Source organism: Trachypithecus francoisi, unplaced genomic scaffold (genome assembly GCF_009764315.1).
Source record: "Trachypithecus francoisi isolate TF-2019V2 unplaced genomic scaffold, Tfra_2.0 Lachesis_group15, whole genome shotgun sequence".
In the NCBI taxonomy this organism is placed as follows: Eukaryota; Metazoa; Chordata; class Mammalia; order Primates; family Cercopithecidae; genus Trachypithecus; species Trachypithecus francoisi.
In genome coordinates this window covers 1,253,873-1,279,855 of record NW_022681460.1, presented here as the reverse complement: position 1 = coordinate 1,279,855, position 25,983 = coordinate 1,253,873, and the positions used below count along the sequence as shown (strand labels likewise).

Below are 25,983 nucleotides of genomic sequence, written 5' to 3'. Positions count from 1 at the left end.
TGGTCGTGATTCCATCCCCAAAAGCACAGGTGCTCCAACAGATCCCTAGTTGCCCATATCCTTTATCTAACTCCCTCACAAACTTCATGTGCTCCTGGCTTGGTGGTGAGTCTGCCACCCACTCCATCACCTGCCCACCCTCTACTTCCCAGGAGCCAAGTAACTGCCCTATTCATGCATCATCAAATGATGGTCTCCTCTAAAAAGAATGCGTTTGGCTCTAGACTGTGTAGCGCGTTTGTCTCTCATTAGCCCGTGTCTGCTGCCAAGGGCATTCATCACAGGGCCCTGTGTTGGATGACTTCAGCAGCACTCAAGTGTGAGACTGACCTCTTTGGGACCCTTTGATGCAACTCAAGAAGCATTTCCAAGAGTCCCTGCTGCCCCAGCTTCATCATGGCTGGCCAGAGCCAGCGGGGCCACATGTCCGAGGCCAACCACAGCTGCCTCCTTTCCAAGCAACAGCTCCAGAGACCCAAACTAGTGACTGGTGCCTTCACTTTAGAGGTTGACTTATAAGCCAATCCTCAAGAGATGGTGGACCGGGTTTTTTATGTTTTTGTTTTGTTTTTTTGTTTGTTTGTTTTGTTTTTTTGCAACGGTTTAGATTTTACAGCTTCAGAACCAATCAGATCCTGCTAGAGGCAAAATCCAAGTACATCCAAGTGAAGGAAGTGTATATATAGGTGGAGACAGCCCTGGACAGGGGCCTCTGTCATTCCCAGGGTCTGAGGCATACGGTGTCAGTGTTCTTAGGTCAAGTAGCCCCAGCCTGGGCTGCCCTTTGGCCAGAGGCTGCACAGCCCTCTGTGCACACAGGAATCAGGCATGTTCTCTTGTGTCCTTCTCTGCAGAATGAGGACAATAGTATCCCTTACCTGGTAAGTTCAGGGTGAGGATCAAGTCTGTTCAAACAGGTAAAGAGTTTAGAAGAGTGTCTGGCATGCAGGATGGGATTCGCATGTTCAGTCCTTACCACCTCCAAATACAGACAATAACGATGGCTGGCCCGCCACGGTCCCAGCCCACTGAGCTGTGGTGAGTAAAAATACCAAACTCACTGTAGGAAAAGCAAAAGCATGATGCTGTCATAAGAACTGCCACATGTGCAGATGATGGCTTGGGTTCTAGTTCCTAAGTCTTCTAATTTGCTGGTTTTGTGTTGATCCTGAATAAATTTAAAGCCCTGCCTACTTTCACTGAGACTACGGGGAGTCCTCTGTGCTGCTGGAAAATCCCTGATAAATGCCCAGAGGAGACCTCCTGGGGTCTCCACCTCAGGTGGTGATCATGAGCCTGGACCGTGGAGGCGTAGGGTCTCCGGTGTAATTCCCACTTCCACCACTAGCAACCAGGCCATAAATGCCACCCTCTGCCCCTGTTTTCCCAGCTGTAAAACGGGATTAATTGTAGGCCCTACATTGTGGTGGTGTTAGGAAAACGGCATGAGTTAATGTGTAGACAGTGGCCGTTACCCAGCAAGCACTCTGAACATTAGCTATTATTACAAATGAAAATTTAAAAACAAGATTAGCCATTGCCATGGAGTGTTCCAGTCAGTCCCTTCTGAAAGTCCAGGGGTGAAGGGAACCATGAAATGCACCTGAGAGCTCCTCTGGACCCGCCCTGCTTCAACCGCCAGCACTGCACCTGCGCTCTGCAGTCCCTCCCATCACAGAGGAGGTCTGGCAGTGACATCCCTGCCTGCAGCTGCAGACTGAGGCGGTGCTCCCAGCTCCCGGGGCTTCTCATGGAATCCAGCAATAGCCGGTGACGCCTGGATGCCTGAGCCCTGACCGAGTCTTTGCAGGTTGGGCTGGGTGGGGTGGGGGGAGGCAGGACCCTGGAGGCCTCCCTCCCTCTGCAACAGAGCTGGCTGCCCCAGCCCGTGATTCGTGTTCACATGGGCTCCTCAATGAGGTGTGACACTTAAAGAAAGGGCTCTGTCACTTACCCAGTGAAACGGAGTCTGAAGACCAAAGAACTGGTAACTTCTTGTACCTGAGGCAGGACGACCTGAGCTCCGGCCCAGATGGAAGGGGCCCGCACTCAGCTCCCTTCAGTTCGGCACAGAGTAGCTGACCTGGTGCTGAGCTGCCTGCAGCAGGAGCTGGGGGAGTGGGAAATCATGACCCACAGGTTTGTCTTCAGAGAGCCTGTTGAGGGTGGCATGTGACAGGCACCTGATCACCCAGGTCAGAGGCAGGGTGGGGGACAGATTTCACATGACAGGGCAGGGGGACTTCTGGGAAGCCAGTCCTGAGTTAAAGGAGTCTGGAAGCCCGTGGGGGGACCAGGGTGCTGGGAAGGTGGGCAGGGGCTGGCACAAGGTGAGGTCTGGCTTCTGTGGTGGGGTCCAGGACTTCTCAACATTTCCTCACCATGGCACACACAGAAACAGAAAAGTCTGTGGCACACCGGGGCAAACCACAGGATTTGGGAGCATCTGCAGGGGGCAGAAGGGAGAAAATGCCTCCTTTTTTCTTATATGATGTAATCATGAAAGAAAAGTAAAACACAAAGCAGGAGGAAAGGTCTTAAAAGGTTGAGTTTGAACAATACTTCCAGCAAAGTTCTACTCAAACTTTAAATGAAAATTTTAGGTTGTTCTTGCAAACAACTCTTTTACACCAAACTTTATGAGTAAATTGGCTAAGAGAATTTCCTGACTCGGAATTTAAGGAGTCACTGTGATAACCACTAGGTTACACAACAGTCCTGCTTTCACGCTTAAGTGATTTACAAGCAGCCACTTCTCCTGGTTGACTGAATGTCCTGTCTGGCCATTAAACAAAAAGTGGAAAAGTTGATCTTTTTAAAATGGGCTGAGAAGCATGTGATCATTCTATAAATCTTTTTTTTAAATTTTCTCTCATTGAAAAATGTAGTTGAAATTTCTTATGATAATGCAAAAGGATTTCCAATCTAATGACACTCTTAAAAATCAAGTATTTCAAAGTCACAATAAAATGTTTCCTTAAGAAGATGCAGATGTTTCTGTACTATTTTTTTTCTTTAGGATTCAAATTATAGCACTAACTGCACATGACTGTAAAACCAAATTTAACAACACTTTTCCAAAGTTGAATTTTTGCTTCACACTTATGAGCTGTGTTTTTATGTTAGTATATTTCAATTATACGCAATTTAAATATGTCAGTGAAGAAAGCAGATTTTTGAAGAAAATACTATCCTAAACAAATCTTTTATAAAAAGTTTTTCTTCAATTTTTTTTAAATGTTTGATAAAACTTCCTGGGGTCATCAGGCATTTTAGTGGGAAATCTCTGAGTGGTCTTCAGATTCCATTTCTTCTCTTGAAGCTAAAACTGGACAGAGTAATAATGGCTTGGATTTCAACAACCCATTGTTGAGCGTGGAAGTCCGATTTACAAGTAATTCTGTGTTGTTCTGTTTTTACATAAGGAGACTCTGTGATTACTACTGTGCAAATGGAGTCTAGGGATTTTCAGAACAAGTTCTCAAGTGGAGGCCATCACACCTCCTCTGACTTCATCCACAGGCCGGGTGGACCAACATGGGCAGGGTTTCCATCAATCTCATTTGTCTCAAGTATTTAAGTACTACTTTGGATATTTACTCGAGCTCTTTGTTTTGATACTTTCTTCAGGACAAATTATGTTCTTCCAAGAATGTCTCTTCGGGGATTCTAACTGGGGCTATTAACAATCACTAATGTCTATATAGAGAATAATTCATCTGCAAGAAAAACTTTTTCTTTTTTTGAAACGGAGTCTCACTCTGTCGCCCAGGCTGGAGTGCGGTGGCACGATCTCAGCTCACTGCAAGCTCCACCTCCTGGGTTCATGTCATTCTCCTGCCTCAGCCTCCCCGAGTAGCTGGGACTACAGGCGCCCGCCACCACACCCAGCTAATTTTTTTGTAGTTTTAGTAGAGATGGGGTTTCACTGCATTAGCCAGGATGGTCTCGATCTCCTGACCTCATGATCCACCTGCCTTGGCCTCCCAGAGTGCTGGGATTACAGGTAAATAAAAACTTTTAAAATCAATTTCTGGGTCAGAGTTGGGAAGTCAATGAGTTGGATTTTATACTTATTTCCCTCACCAAAAATGATACAACAGTAAGGGGTTCCTAAGTAAAACTCTATTAGTACTTTAGAATTTATACTAAATCTACTCTTGAATATTTCCCTAGGTCAAACATCTCTCAATACAAGAATGCTATTTTGTTATACTATTAATAATGTTGAAGTGCATAAGATTTTATAATATACTAATATTTTACATGTATTTTCTCGAACTCCCGACCTCAGGTGATCCACCTGCCTCAGCCTCCCAAAGCACTGGGATTACAGGCATGAGCCACCGTGCCTGGCCATATTTTACATGTGTTTCTACCGGGCAATTGGTGGGATCATTTCTTTTATCATTCATAGAAGTGTTTAGGACTTTTTTTTCCTTTTTTCTTATTACCACCATTTGGGACAGGGGGTTCTCTGCTGTTGCTGCTGTTGTTGATTTTTTCTTCATTTATATATATATATATATATACACACACACATATATATAAAAATATACACACAAATATATATATATTTTACTGGTGTGCAGATACAGTTGAGGTGCATAAAGAGAAGGACTGCGATGTGCAAGGCACACACTCCTGTACTCAGCTGAGTGCCGCAATACACAGAAGCCTGAAACAGCTGTCAGAAGCCCGTGGCAGCTGCACTGCTGCTCTAATCTACGCTTCCTTGCACCTGTGTTCCGAGCCCTTTGCCAAGTGACTTGGTTGTGCCCATGGTGAGAAGAGGTAAACATTCCTCTTCACCCCATTCACCGATCTGGGTGTGGCCGTGTGGCTTACTCTGGACTACAACAGACACTGGGAGCGCCTACAGACAGGCTTGCAGTTTGCTGGCGTCCTGCACTTTTGTCCTCTGCCATAAGCAGAACCGATCCAAGTGGGCACTTGTCCTGCAGCGAGGAGACACCTGCAGGACTCTAACCCACGTCCAGAGCAGAGCCCGGCTCGCCCCTGTGCAAAATCATCAGCATTATCACGGCAAGAGTTCATGCAGGCTCTAACTCCCCCTTCAAAATCTCTTCCACCCTTTCTGTTTCCTTATCATATCACAGTCCAAACCAAAAATTACCACTAGCTTGCATATAAGAACTAAAACATATATCATATTTTCTATGTTTAGTCAAAAAACTTGCCTACAATGTGTATTGTTTCAAAGGCTGACAGTTTCTCTCCAGTCTTGGTTTTTTGGCAATATGAGCAATGGATGTCTGGGATGAAAACTCTGCCATATAGATTGTAGCCTACAGAGCACATATTCAGATTTATATCTCCTACATAGATTACTACATTCTGAATGGCATGAACTTTCCAATGAGTAAGAGTCACTCACTCACCTCTCTTCTCTATTCCCAGTCCTTGAAATAGTTGATTTCAAATGTTTTCGCCTCAGGTAAAGGATGATATATGCAAAGATTTTGTACAAACTCCAGGGAATTCCCAAGAAATACCACAAAGTTTGAATCTATGGAGACAAAGGAAAATTGTGCAATGAGTGGTGCTTTCCTTTCACACAGTGCAGCAGACAGGATCGCATGGCCTCCAATGTGGGAAGGTGAACACGTCAGCCCTAGGCAAGCAGAGGGCCTTAGCATGCTGACTCTGCGGGCTCATCCTGAGGCTTGAGCAGCCGTGTGGGCACTGGGACTGCAGTCCTTTCACTTGCCCACCCCAGCCCCACCATCTCTTGCCTGGAGGTCATTTGGTCGCCCCCTTAGCGTCAAAGGCAGAAGCTATGAGAAAGAAGGATAGGGAAAGGGATGCAGGCCAGTTTTCAAATCCGGCAGGAGGAGCAAGGTCCCAGGGAACATGTGGTGGAAGGTGAGCATCCCGACCTAGGAAGGCATTGCCAAATGCTTGGAACACAGTCACACCAAAGCCTATGTTCATAAACATCATGGAAATTAACTAAGCCTTCTGACGAGAAATACAGAAGGGAAAGCCCATGCACACTAAAATACCACGATATTTGAGCAACAGAGCGAGAAAGAAGCCAACACCATAATTTAAGAAGCTTAATATGGTGCTTGAATATTTGGGGTGAATAATTACTCAATATTTTAAAGTTTTCTTTGTATAAATATATTTTATTACCTTTCTTCCAGAAGTCACACTCACCAAAATCTATTCTTTTGCAATTATACCAATGAAATAGGAGCTATGGCCTCTGACCCCTTCCCGCCTCTGAGTCTAGGCCTTTAAGGAAACTACAACGTCATTATGAAGACTGGGGAGGAACAGCGTCATGGGCACCGCTCTGCTCTGCATGAAGGAGCCTGACAGCTGCCAGGTCCCCTGGAGAGAGAAGGCTGCAGCCCCAGGCAGCAGGGAGCCCTGGAGGAAGCCGCCTCTGCAGGCTCACAGGAATGCCAGCTCCGGGTCTCATTCCTTTGTTCACTGCTGCTTCCCAGGTGCCAGACAGAGCCTGGAACTCAGTGGCTGCTCAAAAGATATTGTTGAATGAGTAAATGAATGGAATTGCACAGGAGTGAGGCCACAGTTTGCAGTTTAGCTGCCTGTCACGGTCGTCACCCAACCACCATTGCTGGAAATGTGCAGACAAGCTGTGTCTCTCCCTGTTTAAGGGAAATGTATTGAGATATCATTCACATACAGTGGCACGTACTCAGGGAGCCCCCGGGATGAGAAAGCTCACCCATGACCCCACCGGGCGTCTCTGCCCTGTCCAGGCAGGCCCTGGAGTACGCTCGGGTCTGGCTTCTCTAGTCAGAGGTGGTTTGAGTGAGTCTAGAGACTTCACAGACTCTGGGTCACAGAGCAGGCACCCTTTTCCATCTGGTGTCTTCCACTCAGCATAGCGGTCCGGAGATCCAGCATGTCTCTGCTAGGATCAGCGGTTTGCTCCTTGGTGTTGCTGAGGAAAATTCGACCGCACGGAAGACCACCGTCTATCCACAGTGGATAGACACCAGATGAGTGCTTCTGCCTGATGTGAATGAAGCTTCTATGAACAGTCTCATACTAGGTATGAAAGGAAAATAAGGCAAACACTAAACCAAACGAAAAGTCAAGCTGGGAGCTGCCTCCCATTCTATTCCTAAATAAGATAGCTACAAAGATAAAAATGCTGTTCCTCCCTCACAATTTGCTCACAAGGAAATTCCTGTAGAACAAGGACAGGCAGAACTCAAGTCATCCCTCTGCTCGCATGAGACAAACGCGCATCTGATTGCTTCCTCCACCCTGTTGCTTCACTCAGCCAGACTAAGGCATATGTGACTATTCCGGTAAATTGTGCAGTCAGAGAAAGGCAAATCAGAAACTTAAAAGAATGCAGCCATTTGTCTCTTATCTACTTATCATCTGGAAGCCCCCTCCCTGCATTGACTTGTCCCGTCTTTCTGGATAGAACCAATGTACATCATACATGTAATAACTGATGTCTCATGTCTCCCTAAAATGTATAAAACCAAGTTGTTCCCTGACCACCATCGTCAGGACCTGCGGAGGCTGTGTCACGGCGTGTCCTCAATCTTAGTAAAATAAACTTTCTAAATTTATTGAGACTGTCTCAGATACTTTTTGGTTTACAAAGGTGTTTGTGGACATGTATATTCATTTCTCATAGATAAGTACCTAGAAGTCGAATTGCTTAGACATATGAGATACATGAGAAACTCCCAAATATATTTCCAAACTATACCATTTTACACTCTGTCAGCAGAATTTAAAAGTTTCCACCGAACCACATGCTTGCCAACGTTTGGTATTGTCAATATGTTTAAGTTATCTAGTGAAAGTGTAGAGACATCTCGTTTTGGTTTTAATTTGCATTTTCTTAATGATAAATAATACTGAGAAATTTTTTCTTTCATATTGTTATATATGTGTCTTCTTTAAGTGCCTAGTCAAATATTTTGCTCATTTTTTGATTGCTTTTTATTATAAATTGTAGTTTTTTAAATATTACCTTGACACGTCTTTTGGCTAATATTGTAAATATTTTCCCCCACTCTGTGGTCTACTTATTGTTTCCTAATGCTGTCTTTTGAAGAGCAAAATATTTTTTTCCCTTTATGGAGACAAGATGGTTAACTTAGCTATTCCAAAATATTTTTAAAATTCTAGTTTCTTTTAAAACAACCACAGCAAACTGCATGGATTTGTTCCACATCTTTGAAAGAAAAACATTATTTTATTTATTTCTCAGTGGAAGATAAGTCAGTAAGACTCCACTTAGGCAGGTTTTGTTTTCGTTTCGTCATGCCTCTGCAATGCTCGGAGTCACCCACGCCTTACTCATTGCGGCTGGAACCAGCCCAGCCTCCTCACTCCTCCCACAGCCTCTGGCGCGGGGCTCTCCACGCTTGAAAGCAACGTTTGCGGTGTTTAGTGGAAACGTTCGTGTTTTCTTGGTGACTGGTAACGGCTGTAGATTACAGACACGCGGTCCTTTGTATGCAACAGAAGGCTTTGAGTGTTTCTGTGATCACCCTGTGAACAAACGGCAGCAATGGCGGCAGCTGAGGCGGGACGCAGCCCTGGACGTGGGGTCAAAGAGGAGCTGTGCGTGGGGTCAAAGAGGAGCTGTGCGTGGGGTCAGAGAGGAGCTGTGCGTGGCGTCAGAGAGGAGCTGAGTTGAGGACAGGCATGGCGGCTGCAGGAGGAGGGCATGACGGAGCCCAGGAGGGGCAAAGTGGGCAAAGCCAGGGCTGGAGAGGGGAGAGCCAGGATCAGTGCCATGTCCCAAGGGGATGGCACAGAAGCCTGAGACGCCACGGTCGAATGTGGAAATTGGCTTTGCCAAATCTTGCATTTCAGAGAGAAAAGGCAATATGGCATTCATGCTTGCCTTGTTTAATTTTTGTAATTTTCCCTTTCTTCCTGCCAATAGCTTGCTTTGTTATCCAGAGGGTAGCTACGGTTTTAGCTCACAGTGATGTCAACTTGAAGCTTTTCTCCACAAGCAGCTGTGACCTCAGCTGCAGTGCAGTCAGCCTTCCCGGCCTCCCTCCCCAGCCTCCCTGGTCTCCCAGTCACAACGCTTGGCGCTGGCCTCAGAGTGGCTGCAAGGGTATGGCCCCCAAGGCCTAGGGCTGATCAGCGTGAACAGTACCCAGCACACTTGCTTCAAAAAGAAAGAAGAAATAGGACACAAGCTAATTGTTCTCATGGCTATAGCACAAACTATGAAACAAAACATCTTCCTCCGGAACATGGCAAGCTGGATGGATAGTGATCTGGACAAAGAGTTCCTGTAGATTTTGTAACTGGGGTTCAGTGAGTACTGGGCTCCCCAGAGCACACATGTGGAGACAGTTAAGTTGATCCAATTTTCCAAGACTCAGAGAAGATGTATTTATATTAGGAATATAAACTTGCTATTAATGCAACTTCAGAATGTCCAGGGCATCTGTTAGAAAAAAAAAAAAAAAAAGAGTAAGTCTAGGGCTGGTTCATGCTGTTGCTATATGGAGGGGATCCACGTCCAAGCCTGCCACTCACATGATGGGACACATTGCCTCGGCCTCCATCTCTGGGAGTCCCACGCTTTCTCTCCTGGGTTGCCCCACTATTCCTTTTGAAGTCCTCATGTTAGTGACAGTTCAGTTTTCTCTTCAACTTCAAAATTGCAGACAACCTAATTTCTACTGCCTAGTCAAGCTTGTTTCATTTATCTTCCATGTTAACTTCATTTAAATTAAATTTTTAACCTTCTGGAATCTTTGGCCTCTCATGTGACAAAAATAGGCATTAAATTATATCATTTCTTAAATTCTCTGTTGAAAAGTCCAAATAAATTACTGAATATGACACAGATTAATAAGAATTTGGGCTCATTAAATGTAAGATAATTTCATAGCTTAAGGTAATTTCACACCCCAAGGGACTTATAACCTAAACACAAAGCAGATAACCAACATTAACTGTCGGCTGTCCACTGAAGAACTATCTCAGGCAAAAAATAAAATTTGGATTAGCTCTCCGTGGTGCACGACACTTTTATGAACCATCTCTTTTGGGTTGGCAGCTGCAGTGTGTTCTGAGAGTATGTTAATGCTACAATAACAGTAAGAATAAAATTAAGTTAGGAATATACAGAAAAAAAGAAATTGATTACATTATTCCTAATGATGACTTGAATCAAAGTTGGCACTAATACATTTTTGTCAGAAAGGAGAAAAGAAATGAGAGAAAAAAAATAAAAGAGCGGGCAGGATTTTATATTCTGCCCCCTTTTTGGAAAAACATATTTGTGTGAGCCATATGAAATTGCCATTCAAAACCATTTGCATGTTGGTCATTGTGTATGGCTCAGTCTAGTCTTATCACCACAGAGATATCTGCTAGATATCTGAGAAAGATTTCTTGGTGGTCCTGTCAAACGGTGAGTGGGTGCGGGTACCTGGTTCCTCCAGGCTGCTTGACCTGCAGGTGGGTACATGACTCACACAGGTTATCTTTTTCTCCATTAAGCAGCCAATCATTTGCTAAATAGTGATAACAGCACCTTTACTCTGGAAACACCCAGGCGTCCTCCTACAATAAGTCTGAAATACACACAGTTTTCTTTAAGCTAAGGAAAAAGAATGAGCTCCCACATCTGCAAAGAATGCCTTTAAACAGAATGTCAAAAACGAACAGAAATTGTTTATTCCAGCATGTTCAGACCACCCCCTCGGTGGCCAGACTTGGGACCACGATCACATTCTTGCTTTGTTGTCTAAAGAACATGGACTTGCCAAAGTTGTGCAAGCCCCATGACATGTGCCACATGATATGAATCATCTTATCACGCAAGCATCAGAAGGAATCTTCACAGGCTGTAGTTACGGAGACAGCAGGCTAGACAGAGCCGGGGCTCATCCTTCCTCCCCTGCACATTCCTTGCTGGGCTGCCAGGGCCACAGGTGGACAGCGCCTGTCCACAGGTGTGTGCGCAGCCGTGGGCTTCTCACCAGCCTGCATCCACTCGGTGAAGTAGGACCACCACAGACCACAGAAAGCTGTCCTGGGGCACAGGTGAGCGAAGACTGTGAGTTCTGGTACCAGGCGACCCAGCCTAGTGTCTGAACCTGTACTTTCCTCGAGACGTGAGTTCCTTGGCCTGTAGCTAAGCCCTCCTGGCCACCATGGCTGCACTGTCCTGTGTGAGGTGCAGCTGGAAAGCCTGGCTCAGTCCTCGTCACACAGACCTTGGAAAAGGCCAGGGCCTCTCAGCCTGATCAAGTCAACAGATTTTGCATGGGAAAAGTATGCCTTTAAATGGATTTTCCAACACAGAATGTCATGGCTTCTCTCTGTGGCACAGCTCTTGACAAGTATTTGGAAAGTGAGGCTAAGAATAACAACAATGCCTGTCAAACACACAGGTCTATTAGAAAAATGAGATGATGAAGTGGAATCAAGTGAAAACTAAAAAGCTCTACATAAATATGTTATGTTTATTACTACCTTTTGATGAAGGCAGAGCAACCAACCAGTTTTACGTTACAACACATTGTTCACTACTTCGGAACATCTCATTATGGATAGAAAAGTAGAGATAAAAAATAAACATGATACATCTCACCATTAGAAAGGCATATCTCTGAGGCATCCACTCACAGCACCACCTACTCCTCCTCTGAGTGGTATGGAGAGCACTGCTCATTGGAACCAGGCAGGGGAAGCCTCTTGAGTCCACAGTGGCCAAGTCCTTGACCCAGGCCAGAGGTTACACCAGAGTCCTGCCGTCCATGCCCCACTGGCTTTGTTCTCTGCTCTCCTGGCTGCTGTCTTCCTAGAAAGTCTTCATGGGCAGAGGACTTATACCGCTATTCTTGTACTGCAACCTGACACAGCTCTCTTCCTAGCAGTGGCTTTGCCAAATTTGTTTTGTCCTAAGTCTTCCCCTGATAAAGGTCTCTAATAGATTTAGTATTTTACATATTAGAGTTTTCTTCTTTGACATTTATTCAGCAATTATTATTTAAATAAAATAATTTTATATTTCTTTTTCTTAGAGTCACATTTGACATAACTGGAATATGATTTACTTTGGAAAAATTTATATAAAAACCATAGCAATATGTGTCAGAAACAATATATGTCAAAATTTTAAATGATTTACTTAAGAGTATTAAATAAGACTCTGGCTTTCTTGCCCTACATCTGCTTTATTTATCTATTTTTAACTAGTTTTAAATAAATTTCATTTTAACAAAGGGGAAACAATATATTTTTAAATGTTTGGGTAACTAAGTATTGGAAAAATAAAAATGAATTATTTTAAATTTTTGCTTCTCAAAAATGTAACAAGAAAAGAAAAATGCATGCACATTTATGGTCAATGTGTGAAAGTTCCAATAAGGATCCCAGGAAGTCAACCCTGTGATATTTCATAGAAGGTGAGGTCACGGCACACTGCATCTCTTGTGAAAATAGAGACGAGTGGTGGCCGGTGAGCTCTGGGTGGGATGAAAGCCCCAGCTCCCTGGTTTCACAGGTAAAAGAGACCACTCTAGATCAGGGCATTCCTGCTGGTCCCAGGGTCCTCGCGTGGGGCATCACAGGCTGCTGAGGTTATCTGGAATCTTGAATTGACTTGGGAGCATCCTCACTCTTCTAGGATCCTACAACCATGGGGTCCTGGGATCTTAGGAGTCCAATATATGCAGATTTAATTCCCAGGACAGCTATTTATCGCTGATGAATGTGTCCAGGAAGCCTGTGGAGCCCTGCCTCAGTTGTTCGATCATCAACTGTGGGAGGAGGGCCCAGAAGCCATGTTGTGCACAGAGACAAAGGTCCTGGGACAGAGACCACGCTCACCACGCAGAACCCATGGGCGGAGGCCACACTCACCACACAGAACCCACGGGCAGAGGCCACAGTCACCACACAGAACCCATAGGCAGAGCCCACACTCACTACACAGAACCCACAGACAGAGCCCATACTCACCATGCAGAACCCACAGGCAGAGGCCACGCTTACCACACAGAACTCACGGTCAGAGGCCACGCTCATCACGCAGAACCCACAGTCAGAGGCCATGCTCACCATGCGGAATCCACGGGCAGAGGCCACACTCACCAAGCAGAACCCACAGTCAGAGGCCATGCTCACCATGCGGAATTCATGGGCAGAGGCCACTTACCATGCAGAACCCACGAGCAGAGGCCACGCTCACCACGCAGAACCCATGAGCAGAGGCCACGTTCACCACACAGAACCCATGGGAAGAGGCCACGCTCACCACACAGAACCCATGGGAAGAGGCCACGCTCACCACACAGAACCCATGGGAAGAGGCCACACTCACTACACAGAGCCACAGGCAGAGGCCACATTCACCACACCCAACCCATGGGCAGAGGCCACACTCACCATGTGGAGCCATGGGCCAACTAATCGGAAGACCACAGCCAGTTGGGACTGTTTACTCCTTTAATTTCACTGCCCAAAAGAAATTCTCTCTTTTTTCTTCTAACTCTAATTATCAAACAAATACTATGTTTTATTGAAGGATATTCTGTTTTAACTTTACCAAATTCTATGCAGGAGTACTGGACACCACTTCCATTTTCCCAGTGAGGGGGATCCCTTTTGAGGAGCAGAAAGACGTAAAACTGTGACATGGCACAAACAGGGGGAAGGAGCTTGCATAAAGGGGAAATCTGAAGCAAGTCTCAAAGTATGAAAAACAGTTGTTGCTTCTGGCCTGGTGATGGATGAACTACTACTTCTTATTTTTAAGTTGTTCATAGTAGCATTCCTGGGCCCAGCTCACAGGTCAGTGATTACTCAGCTAGAAAGAGCTGGAGTTTACCATCCAAGGTAGCTGTGGCGAGCTGTAATTGAAAATAAAATACCATGTAATTCCAGTCCCCTTTTATTAATTGATAACTCTGTAAGAAAATAAGCCAAAAGTGTGTTATTTTCCTTATTTGTAATGCCCTGGAACATCAAGTAAAATACATTAACATAGTAGAATCTATATATACAACAGATATTATGCTGACACTTAATTAATTCAAACTACATTTCACTGCTGTTTTAATAATTTTAGGTGCCCTTGTCAGAGCCGATCCGTCTATGGTGCACAAAAGGGCATGGAACATCCTGGCTAGCGCCCACATGCCTCCTTCCAGGCAGAGCTGAGGAGCAGGCTGCAGGAGAGCACTCCTGATGGAGGAGGAGGAGGTGGTGCCAGGAATCCACCCCACCCAGATAGCAACTGTACTGGCAAACTCGGATGTACGCACTTCCCGTACTTTGAATTTATGAAGTCTGTTGAAGGCTCGCAACTTCCAAAGGAAGACTTGAACTATAAACTTGTTAACTTTTGTAAACTTCAGATTCTGGCACATTAGCAGCTCCCCCTCCCTGACCCCCACCCCCAGGCACACCTTTCAAAAGCGATCTGCACAGGGCCTGCAGAACCCAGGGTGGGCAGAAAGCACCCATTCTCCAAATATCAGGGACCTCTGCTCTGATCAGCGATGGATGCCTCTTCTTATAGAGGGTGTAAATAGGAGGGCGGCCATTGTTACCCTTCCCACATGGCTACAAGCCCCTTTCCTCCAGGAGAAGCAACTTCCAGGGCATTGAAGGAGTCGGCGCCCTTGATCCCTCCTCCAATTTTCTCTCTTCCCCTTATAGGAGCCAGACAGTAAAAAATGAGACATTCAAAAACAACTATGTACTTGGGAATAATTAGAAAGTGACTGTGGAGGCCAAGGTGGGTGGATCACTTGAGGTCAGGAGTTCGAGATCAGCCTGACTAATGTGGTGAAACCCCATCTCTACTAAAAACACAAAAATTAGCTGTGTCTTGTGGCAGGCACCTGTAATCCCAGCTGCTTAGGAGGCTGAGGCAGGTGACTCACTTGAACCCAGGAGGTGGAGGTTGCAGTGAGCCAAGATCATGCCACTGCACTCCAGCCTGGGTGACACAGTGAGACCCTGTCTCAAAAAAAAAAAAAAAGAAAGAAACAAAAGAAAAGAAAACAAAAGAAAGTGACTGTGCATGCCACAGGAAAGACTCAAAAAAAGAAATAAGAAGATGTGAAGTTCACATCTGAGGCTGGTCCTTGGCACAGAGTCAAGCTGCAAAAATCAAAATAAACAGAAACAATAAACAGAACAATGACAAAAAACTCAAACCCAGGGGAAAAGGGAGAACTTTACTTCAGAATTGCAACAATACTAGATTCAATTGTCAAGTTTTCAATAAAAGATCACAAGGCATTCAAAGAAATAGGAAAGTATGGCCTATTCAAAGGAAAAAGATAAACAAAGTAATAGAAATTGTCTCAGAAAGGACTCTGAGGGCATATCTATAGCACAAAGACTTTAAAACAATTGTTTTCAATTACTCAAACAATTAAAGAGAGATGTGGATAAAGTGAGGAAAATTATATATGAACAAAATGGAAATATCAATAAAGAGACAGAGAACCTAAAACAAAACAAAAAACTTAGGAGGTAAAATATAAAATAATTGAAATAAAGTATTTACTAGAGGAATTCAAAGGCAGGTTTGAGCAGGTGAAGAAAAAATATAAAACTATCAAGTCTGAGGCACAGAAAGAAAAAAAGAACTGAAAAAAGTGAACAGAGCCTAAAGGGCCTATGGGACACCCTCAAGGGAACCAACTTATGCACTGCAGGAGAAGAAATAACAGTTGAAAACTCCCAAATTTGATTTTATAAAATGGCTATAAATGTATATCCAAGAAGTTCAATAAATTCCAACTAAGAGGAACTGAAAAAATCCCACTCTGAGACACATCATCATCAAACTTTCAAAGGCCAAAGGCAAAGAGAGAATTCTGGAAGGAGCAAGAGAAAAATCTTATTACACACAAAGGATTCTCTGAGATTATCAGCAGATTTCTCATAATAAACTTTGCAGACCACAAGGCAATGGCCTTATTCCCTGGGCTAAAATAAAACTCAAACAAAGCCCCAAAAAACTCTCAACCAAGAATCCTATACCAGCAAAGGTGCCCTTCAAAAGTAAGGGAAAAATGAAGACATTCCCAGATAAATGAAGCTGAGGAAGTTTGTTACCACTGGACCTGCCCTGCCAGAAATGTGTACGGGAGCCCCACAAGGTGAAATAAAAGGACCCTAGACAGGAATTTGAAGTTGTATGAAAAAATAAAGATCTTAATAAAGGTAAATACATGGGCAGTTATAAAAGCCAGTATTATTATAGCAACACTGTATAACTCCACTTTTTGTTTTCCACATGATTTAAAACACTAATACATTTTTAAAAAACTACTAGTCTAAAAGCTAATATTATCATAACTTTGGTTTGTAACCCCACATTTTATTTTCTAAATAATTTAAGACACTAATGCATTTAAAATAATCACCACTTTATGTTTTGGAGAACAAAATATGTAAAAATGTATTTTGTAATATCAACAACTGACAGGGGTGGGGACAGAGATGTAAAGAAACAGAATTTTTTGTGTTATTGAAATTCACTGGTATAAATTCAAACTAGAGTGTTATAACTTTAGAATGCTACATGTAATTCCCATGGTAGCCACAAAGAAAACAGCTATACAATATACACAAAAGAAATTGAGAAAGAAACTGAAGCATTTACCTAAAAAATTTGCTTAACAGAAGAGAGGGCCATAATGCAGAAAAGAAGGGACAAAAAACTATAAGGTATATCAAAAACAAACAGAAAGATGACAGTAGTAAGTCCCCCATTGTCAGTAATTAGTTTAAACGTAAATGGATTAAATTCTCCAATGGGAAGGCAGATTGACAGAATGGATTAAAAACACATAATTCAACTATACTGCCCCTCAGTATTCTTGGGGTATTAGTTCCAGGAACTCCCATATAAAATAAAATTTGCACATACTCAAGTCCCATAGTTGGCCCTGTAAAGTCTGCATATACAAAAACTTGGCCTTCCATATATGTGAGTTTTACATCCTATAAATACTGAAATTTTTATTTGCGTTGGTTAAAGAAATCACATACAAGCAGACCTGCACAGTTTGAACCCCTGTTGTTCAAGTGTCAATTGCATATGCTGTCATATGCATTCCTTTTGAATGGAATGGTGATCAAAAGAAAGCAGGGGTAGATACACCAATGACAGAAAAAAAAAGCTTTAAGTCAAAAAGGCTAAAAGAAACAAAAAAGGACATTATATATTAATAAAAGGTATAATACAAAGAAATATAAATATCATAAACATTTACAGACCTAATAACAGACCATCAAAATATATGAAGCAGAAACTAGTAGAATTTAAGGAAGAAATAAACAGTTTTACAATAATAGCTGGAGGTCTCAATACTCTTCTTTTAATAATGGATAGAACAACCAGACAGAAGAGAGGTAAGGATATAGAGAATTTACACAACACGATAAACCAACTAGATCTGATAAACACTTTACCAAACAAGAACAACATACATATTCTTCTGAAGTGCACATGGGACATTTTCCCAAAATAGACCATATGTTAAGCCACAAATTAAATCTCAATAGATTTAAAAAGATAAACATCATACACGGTATCTTCTCTGACCATACAGGATGAATTTAGAAATTGATAATATAAGTTAAACTTGAAAAGTCAAAAATTGTGGAAATTAAATGACACACTCAAACAACAAAGGGATCAAAGAAGAAATAATAAGAAAAAACAGAAAATACTTAGAGATAAATAAAAATAACATACCATGCAAAAAATCTGTGACACAGCAAGAGCAATGCTAACAGGGGAATTTATAGCTATAAATGCTTACATTAAAACAAAAAACAAAAAGAAAGAGCTCAAATCAGCAACCTAACTTTACAACTTTGTAAACTAGAGAAAGAACAACAAGCATATCACAAAGCTAGCAGAGGAAGTAAATAAGATTAGAGCAAAAATCAACAAAATAGAGAAAAGAAAAACAGAGAAAAACAAGGAAACAAAAAAAATTATTCATTGAAAAGAAAAATGAAATTGAGAAACCTCTAACTATATGGACTAAGGAAAATAAATGAGTGAGTCTTATTTATAAGTGAGTAATTTGATTAATTACTCAAATCAGAAATGAAAGTTGTGGCCCTTACTACTAATTCTTCAGAAATAAAATGATTATAAGAAAGTACTATTAACAATTGTATGCCAACATATTGGATATCCTAGATAAAATGTACAAATTCTCAGAATCACAGAACTTACCAAGACTGAATCACAAAAAATTATCTAAAATTTGAATACACCTATAACTTGTAAGGAGATTGAATCAGTAACCAAAAATATCTCCTGATAAAGAAAAATCTTAGGCTGGTCACGGTGGCTCACACCTGTAAGCCCAGCACTTTGGGAAACCGAGGCAGTCAGATCACCTGAGGTCAGGAGTTGGAGACCAACCTGGCCAACATGGCAAAACCCCATCTCTACTAAAAATAGAAAAATTAGCTGGTGTGGTCGGGTGCCTGTAATCCCAGCTGCTTGAGAGGCTGAGGCAAGAGAATCGCTTGAAACTGGGAGGTGGAGGCTGCAGTAAGCTCAGATTGTGCCACTGTACTCCAGCCTGGGCAACAGAGAGAGAGTCTCAAAAAAGAAAGCATGAAAGAAAGAGAGAAAGAAAGAAACACAGAGAGAGAGAGAATGAGAGAAAAAACGAGAGAAAGAAAGAAAGAAAGAAAGAAAGAAAGAGAAAGAAAGATCCTAGACTCAATGACTTTGCCAGTGAATTCTAACAAATATCTGAGGAAGAATTAATATCAAATTTTCTGAAACTTTTACAAAAAACTGAGGAGAAAGAAACACTTCCTATCTCATTCCCCCAATACCAAGGCCAAATAAGATTCCACAAGAAAAGAGACCCATATCCCTTATGAACACTGATGTACAAATCCTCAACAAAATACTAGCAAATGGAATTCAGCAGCATATTAAAATGATTATGTGTCAAGACAAATTGGAATTTATTCCTGGAATCCAAAGATGGTTCAACAAATATTGATCCCTACAAAGGACGCAAATCATCTTTTTGATGGCTGCATAGTATTCCATGTGTATATGTGCCACATTTTCTGAATCCAGTCTGTCACAGATGGACATTTGGGTTGATTCCAAGTCTTTGCTATTGTGAATAGTGCCGCAATAAACAAACTGTGCATGTGTCTTTGTAGTAGAGTAATTTATAATCCTTTGGGTATATACCCAGTAGTGGGATGGCTGGGTCATATGGAAAATCTAGTTCTAGATCCTTGAGGAATCGCCATACTGTTTTCCATAATGGTTGAACTAGTTTACAATCCGGGGACATGGATGCAGCTGGAAACCATCATTCTTAGCAAACTATCACAAGAAGAGAAAACCAAACACCGCATGTTCTCACTCATAGGTGGGAACTGAACAATGAGATCACTTGACTCGGGAAGGGGAACATCACACACTGGGGCCTATCATGGGGAGGGGGGAGGAGGGAGGGATTGCATTGGGGAGTTATACATGATATAACGTCATGCACATGTACCCTAGAACTTAAAGTATAATAATAAAAAAAAATAATAATAATGGATACAACAGCACAAAATAAATAATAAATAAATAAATAAATTAAAAAAAAAAACATATTGATCAGGAATAAGTAAGTCTTAATAAATTATGACACAAGCCACCACACGATCATCTCATTTATGCAGAAAAGGCATTGACAAATTCAACACATTTTCATAATTCAAAAACCCCTACAACTAAGAATAGAAGGAAGCTACATCAAACAATAAAGCTGTATACATTACTTTCATTTTGTGCTGCTATAAAAACTACCAGACAGGATAACTTACAAACAAACAAACAAACCAACAAACCAACGTATGTCTCATCATTCTGGAGGCCAGGAATTCCAAGATCAAGGGGCCAGCAAGTTGGTATCCACTAAGAGCCCAGTTTCCATTTCTAGGATGGCATCTTGAAGACTACAACTTCCAAAGAGGAGGAACACTGTTCCTTACATGGAAGAGAGTGGAGTAGCCAAAAGGGTGGAAGGGGATGTCAAACTTGCCCTTTGATATCAGTCACCCATCTCACCCATGAGGATGAAGCTCTCATAAGCTGGGCGCTTCTTAAAGGTCCCACCTCTTAATACTGTTAAAATCACAATGGTATTTTAATGTAAGTTTTGGAGGAGACAGACATTCAAACCATAGCATCACATATGAAAAACCAACCACGAGTCATTATACTCAATGGTGAAAGACTAAAAGCTTTTCCTCTAAGATCAGGAACAAGGCAAGGATGCTTGCTTTCATCATTTATATTTACAATGGTATCAAAGTTCAAGCCAGAGCATTTGGGCATGCAAAATAAATTAAAAGCACCCAAATTGAAAAGGAAGTAAAATTATTTATGTTCACAGATTATATGATCTTATAGATAGAAAACCCTACACATTCCACTCACAAAAACCTGTTAGAATTAATAAAATCAGCAAAATAGCAAGATATAAAGTCAACATGCAAAATTCAGTTGCATGTCTATAAACTAACAATAAGCAATCTGAAACTCTAAAAAGGAAATTATTAAAACAATTCCATTTAAAATAGCATCAAAATAATAAAATACTTAGGAATTAACCAAGGTGATGAAATTAAATTGTACAATGAAAACTACAAAACATTGCTGAAAGAAACTAAAGAAGACATAAATTAATTAAAACATTTCCCATGTTCATAAATTGGAATACTTAATATTACTAAAAAGTCTATATTACCCACAGTGATCTACAGATTCAATATGATCCCTATCAAAATCCCAATGACATGTTTTTACAGAAGTAGAACAACTCACTTTAAAATTCACATGAAACTCTGAATAGTAAAAACTATCTTAAAAAGGAAGAACAAAACTGGAGGACTCACACTTTCTGATTTCAAAACTTATTATTAATACATATCTCCAATAATCAAAACAAGATGTCACCGGCATAAAGATCGACCTGTAGACAAATGGGATAGAACAGAAGGTCCAAAGGTAAACTTTCACACATATGGGTCAAATGATTTTTGAGAAGGGTGCCAAGACCATTCAATGGAGAAAAGACAACCTTTACAACAAATGGTTCTGGGAAAAATAGACATCAATATGCAAAAAAATTGAAGCTGGATCCTTTCCTTACAGCACAGAGAAAACTACCTCAAAATGCATCAAAGACATAAATGTGAGGTCCAAAATAATAAAACTTTAGAATAAAATAGACAGAAAGCTTCTAGAATTACGGTTGGCAATGATTTCTTGGATATGACACCACAGGCGCAGGCAATCAGAGAAAAAATAGACAAGTAGAAAATTTTTAAAATTTGTACATAAAAATGCACTATCAAAAGAGTGAAATAGCATCCACAGAATTAAAGAAAGTATTTGCAAATCATCTACCTGACAAGAAGTAAATTTGGTGTCTGGTAAGAGCCCAGTCTCCACTTCTAACAAGGGATGTCTGACAAAGGATTAATATCCAGGATAGACAGAGGAGCCCTAAAACTAAACAACAAAATCAAACAGCCCAATTTAAACAATGGATAAGAGACTTGCATAGACATTTCTCCAGAGAAGATATACAAATGCCCAAGAAGCACATGAAAAGATGCTCGGCTGGGCGTGGTGGCCCATGCTTGTAATCCCAGCACTTTGGGAGGCCAAGGCCGGCAGATCACCTGAGGTCAGGAGTTCAAGACCAGTCTGACCAACATGGTGAAACTCCGTCTCTACTAAGAATACAAAATTAGCTGGGCGTGGTGGTGCAGGCCTGTAATCCCAGCTACTTGAGAGGCTGAGGCAGGAGAATCACTTGAACCTGGGAGTTGGAGGTTGTAGTGAGCTGAGATTGCACCATTACACTCCAGCCTGGGCAACAAGAGCAAAACTCCATCTCAAAAAAAGAAAATAAGTAAAGATGCTCAACATTACTAATCATTTGGAAAATGCAAATCAAAACTATAAAGTGATGCCATCTCACACTCATTAGGATATGACTATTAAAAAAACAAAATAACAAGTGTTGGTGAAGATGTGGAGAAAGTTAAACCTCTGTTCATTGTCATTGGGAATGTAAAATGGTGCAGCTGCTATGAAAAGCAGTACGAATTTTTTTCAAAAAATTAAAAACAAAATTATATCATCCAGCAATTTCACCTCTGGAGATACATGCAGAAGAACTGAAAGTAGGGCCTCTAAGAGACATTTTTACACCTATGTTTATAGCAGCATTCTTAATAACAGCTAAAACATGGAGGCAATCCAAGCATCCATCAATGGATAAATGGATAAGCAAAGTGCAGACCATACAATGGCATATTATTCAGTCGTAAAAATGAAGGAAAGTCTGGCACAGGCTATAATATAGATGAACCTTGAGGACAATATGCAAAGTGAAATAAAGCAGTTACAAAAATATGAATGTGAGGTACCCACGTAGTCAAAATCAGGGAGACAGAAAGTAGAATGGTTGTTGCCAGGGACTGAGGAAGGGGATGGGGAATTATTACTTAATGGGCATGAAGTTTCAGGCTTACAAGACAGAATTGTGGAGACGGACAGTGGTAGTGGCTGCAGAATGTGATGAATATATTTAACACACCACTCACTACAGACTTAAGAATGGTTAAGATGATGAATTTCATGTGTATTTTGCCACAGAAAAAATTGGGGAAAATATATTTCTTTAGCTTCTTACTATTATTTGTAATGGGGTTTCAGGTGGAGAGGGGCCCAGAACATGGGTCTCTTGCCCCAGTCCTGTCCAGGAAAGCAGAGATGGCTCACCCAATATATTGACTAGGATAAAAAATGAGGCATGCCCATCCTCCCACTTTTTTTGGAGGGAGTCAGCTTAATAAGGTCAGCTCTTTTATATGTTGTGGTATTAGTCTGTTTTCACGCTGCTGTAAAGAACTGCCCAAGACTGGGTAATTTATAAAGGAAAGAAGTTTAATTGACTCAGATTTCCACAGGGCTGGGGAGAACACAGGAAACTTACAATCATGGTGGAAGGTAAGCAAACATGTCCTTCTTCACATGTCAGTGAAAAGGAGAAGTACTGAGCAAAGGGGGAAAAACCCATTATAAAACCATCAGATCTCATGAGAATTCACTCATTATCATGAGAACACAATGAGGGTAACTGCCCCCATGATTCAATTACCTCCCACTGGGTCTCTCCCACAACCTGTGGGGATTATGGGAACTAATATTCGAGATGAGATTTGGGTGGGGACACAGCCAAACCATATCAAACAGCATGGGGGCAACCACCCCCATGATCCAATCACCTCCCACCAGGTCTTTCCCTAGACACATGGGGATTATGAGGATTACAGTTCAAGGTGAGATTTAGGTGGAGACATAACCAAACCAAATTATTCGGCCCAGCGCCTCCGAAATCTCATGTCTTCACATTTTGAAACACAATCATTCTTTTCCAACAGTCCCCCAAAGTCTTAACTCATTCCAGCATTAACCCAAAAATCCAAGTCCAAAGTCTCATCTGAGACAAGGCAAGTCCCTTTGACTTATGAGACTGTAAAATCAAAAGCAAGTTAGTTACTTCCCAGACACAATGGGAGTAAAGACATTGGGTAAATACCCATTCCAAATGGGAGAAATTGGCCAAAACAAAGGGGCTACAGGCCCCAGACAAGCCCAAAATCCAGTGGGGCAGCCAAATCTTAAAGCTCCAAAATCATCTCCTTTGACTCCATGTCTCACATCCCAGTCATGCTCATTAAGAGGTGAGCTCACATGAACTTGCATAGCTCCACCCCTGTGGCTTTGCAAGGTACAGCCTCCCTCCCAGCTGCTTTCATGGGCTGGCACTGAGTGTCTGCAGCTTTTCCAGGAGCACGGTGCAAGTTGTTGGTGGATCTACCATTCTGGGGTCTGGAGGAGGGTGGCCCTCTTCTCACAGCTCCACTAGGCAGTGCCCTAGTGGGGACTCTGTGTGGGGGCTCCAAACCGACATTTCCCTTCTGCACTTCCATAGAAGGGTTTCTCCATGAGGGCCTCAATCCTGCAGCAAACTTCTGCCTGGACATTCAGGTGTTTCCATACAACCTCTGAAATCAAGGTAGAGGTTCCCAAACCTCAGTTCTTGACTTCTGTGCATCTGTAGACCCAACACCATGTATAAACTGCCAAGGCTTGGGGTTTGCACCCTCTTAAGCAATGGCCTGAGCTATATCTTGGCCCCTTTTAGCCACAGCTGGGATGCAGGGCACCAAATCCTGAGACTGCACAAAGCAGCAAAGCCCTGGGACCAGCCCATAAAACCATGTTTTCCTCCTAGGCCTCTGGGCCTGTGATGGGAGGCACTGCCATGAAGACCTCTGACATGCCCTGAAGACATTTTAACCATTGTCTTGGTGATTAACATTTAGCTCCCCATTACTTATGTAAATTTCTGCAGCCAGTTTGAATTTCTCCTCAGAAAATATGTTTATGTTTTCTATCACATTGTCAGGCTGTGAATTTTCTGAACTTTTATGCTCTGCTTCCCTTTTAAACATAAGTTCCAATTCCAAACCATATCTTCATGAATACATAAAACTTAACGCTTTTAAGAGCACCCAAGTCAAATCTTGAACACTTTGCTGTTTAGAAACTTCTTCTGCCAGATACCCTAAATCATCTCTCTCAAGTTCAAAGTTCCATAGATCTCTAGGGCATAGGCAAAATGCTGCCAGTCTCTTTGCTAAAGCATAACAAGAGGGACCTTTATTCCAGTTCCCAAAAAGTTTCTCATCTCCATCTGAGACCACGTCACCCTGAATTTCATTATCCATATCACTATCAGCGTTTTGGTCAAAGCCATTCAACAAGTTTCTAGGAAGTTCCAAACTTTCCCGCATCTTCCTGTCTCCTTCTGAGCCCTCCAAAGTCTTCCAACCTCTGCCTGTTACCCAGTTTCAAAGTTGCTGTAAAGATACCCAAAGAGGTTTACCTGACTCACAATTCTGCAGTGCTGGGGACACCTCAGGAAACTTATGATCATGGCAGAAGGGAAAGCAAACATGTCCTTCTTCACATGATGGCAGGAGGAGAATTGCTGAGAAAAAGGGGGAAATCCCCTTATAAAAACCATCAGATCTTGTGAAAACGTACTTGCTAGCATGAGAACAGCATGGAGGTAACCACCACCGTGATCCAATTACCTCCCACCAGGTCCCTCCCATGACACATAGGGATTATGGGAACTACAGTTCAAGATGAGATTTGGGTGGGGACACAGCAAAACCATATCAGCTGCCAACTAAATATTAACTTGGTGGGGCAGGATCTGCATTTTGAGGGTAAATTCAGGAGAGTGTTAACAAGCTCTTTTGCCAGATGTCTCAGTCTGCTCAGGGTGCCATAACAAAATAACATAGATGAGGGGCCTAAACACAGATTTGTAATTCTCACAGTTCTGTAGGCTTGGAAGTCCAAGACCAACTTGTCAACTTGGTTGAGTTCTGGTGAGGGCTCTCTTGCTGGCTTGTGGAAGACTACCTTCTGACTTTGTGCTCATATGGACTTCCCTTGGCACATGTAGAGAGAAAGATCTCTCTTTCTTCTTTTATAAATGTCTCCAATCTTATAGAATTAGTACTCAACCCTTGTGATCTCATGTAACCTAATTTCCTTCTAAAAGGCCCATATCCGAACACAGTCATATTGGGGGTTGGGCCTTCCACATATACATTTTGGGGAAATACAAGTGCTTCATAATATTCTGCCCTTGGCCCCTGTACACTCATATTCTTCTTACATGTAAAATATATTCATTCCATCCAAACAGACACAAAAGTCTTAACTCATTCCAGCATCAACTCTAAAGTCTAAAAGTCCAAAGTCTCATCTAAAGCTCTATCTGTTAACCTTTGAAAACGAAAGTTATATTTTTCTAAATTACAATGGTAGGACAAGCATAGCATAGACGTTCCCATCCCAAA

The 25,983-nt window shown here is 42.1% G+C and overlaps 1 protein-coding gene across 2 annotated transcripts in view; it reads right to left on the bottom strand.

Annotated features, from left to right (window-relative positions):
• Positions 1 to 2,034: 2,034 nt before the first annotated feature.
• The window catches only part of WDR27 (WD repeat domain 27), a 244,945-nt gene continuing 220,996 nt past the window's right edge, over positions 2,035 to 25,983 (bottom strand). Inside the window, exons 25-26 of one of the 2 annotated variants that reach the window (XM_033234186.1) lie at positions 5,403 to 5,530; positions 2,035 to 2,110 (exon numbers count right to left, since the gene is read on the bottom strand). In XM_033234186.1, coding sequence (XP_033090077.1) covers positions 2,050 to 2,110; positions 5,403 to 5,530 — 189 coding nt within the window. In that variant the 3' untranslated portion in view covers positions 2,035 to 2,049. Of the gene's footprint in view, positions 2,111 to 5,402; positions 5,531 to 13,444; positions 13,863 to 25,983 lie in introns of those variants that run through there. The other variant, XM_033234187.1, reaches the window with a different exon arrangement.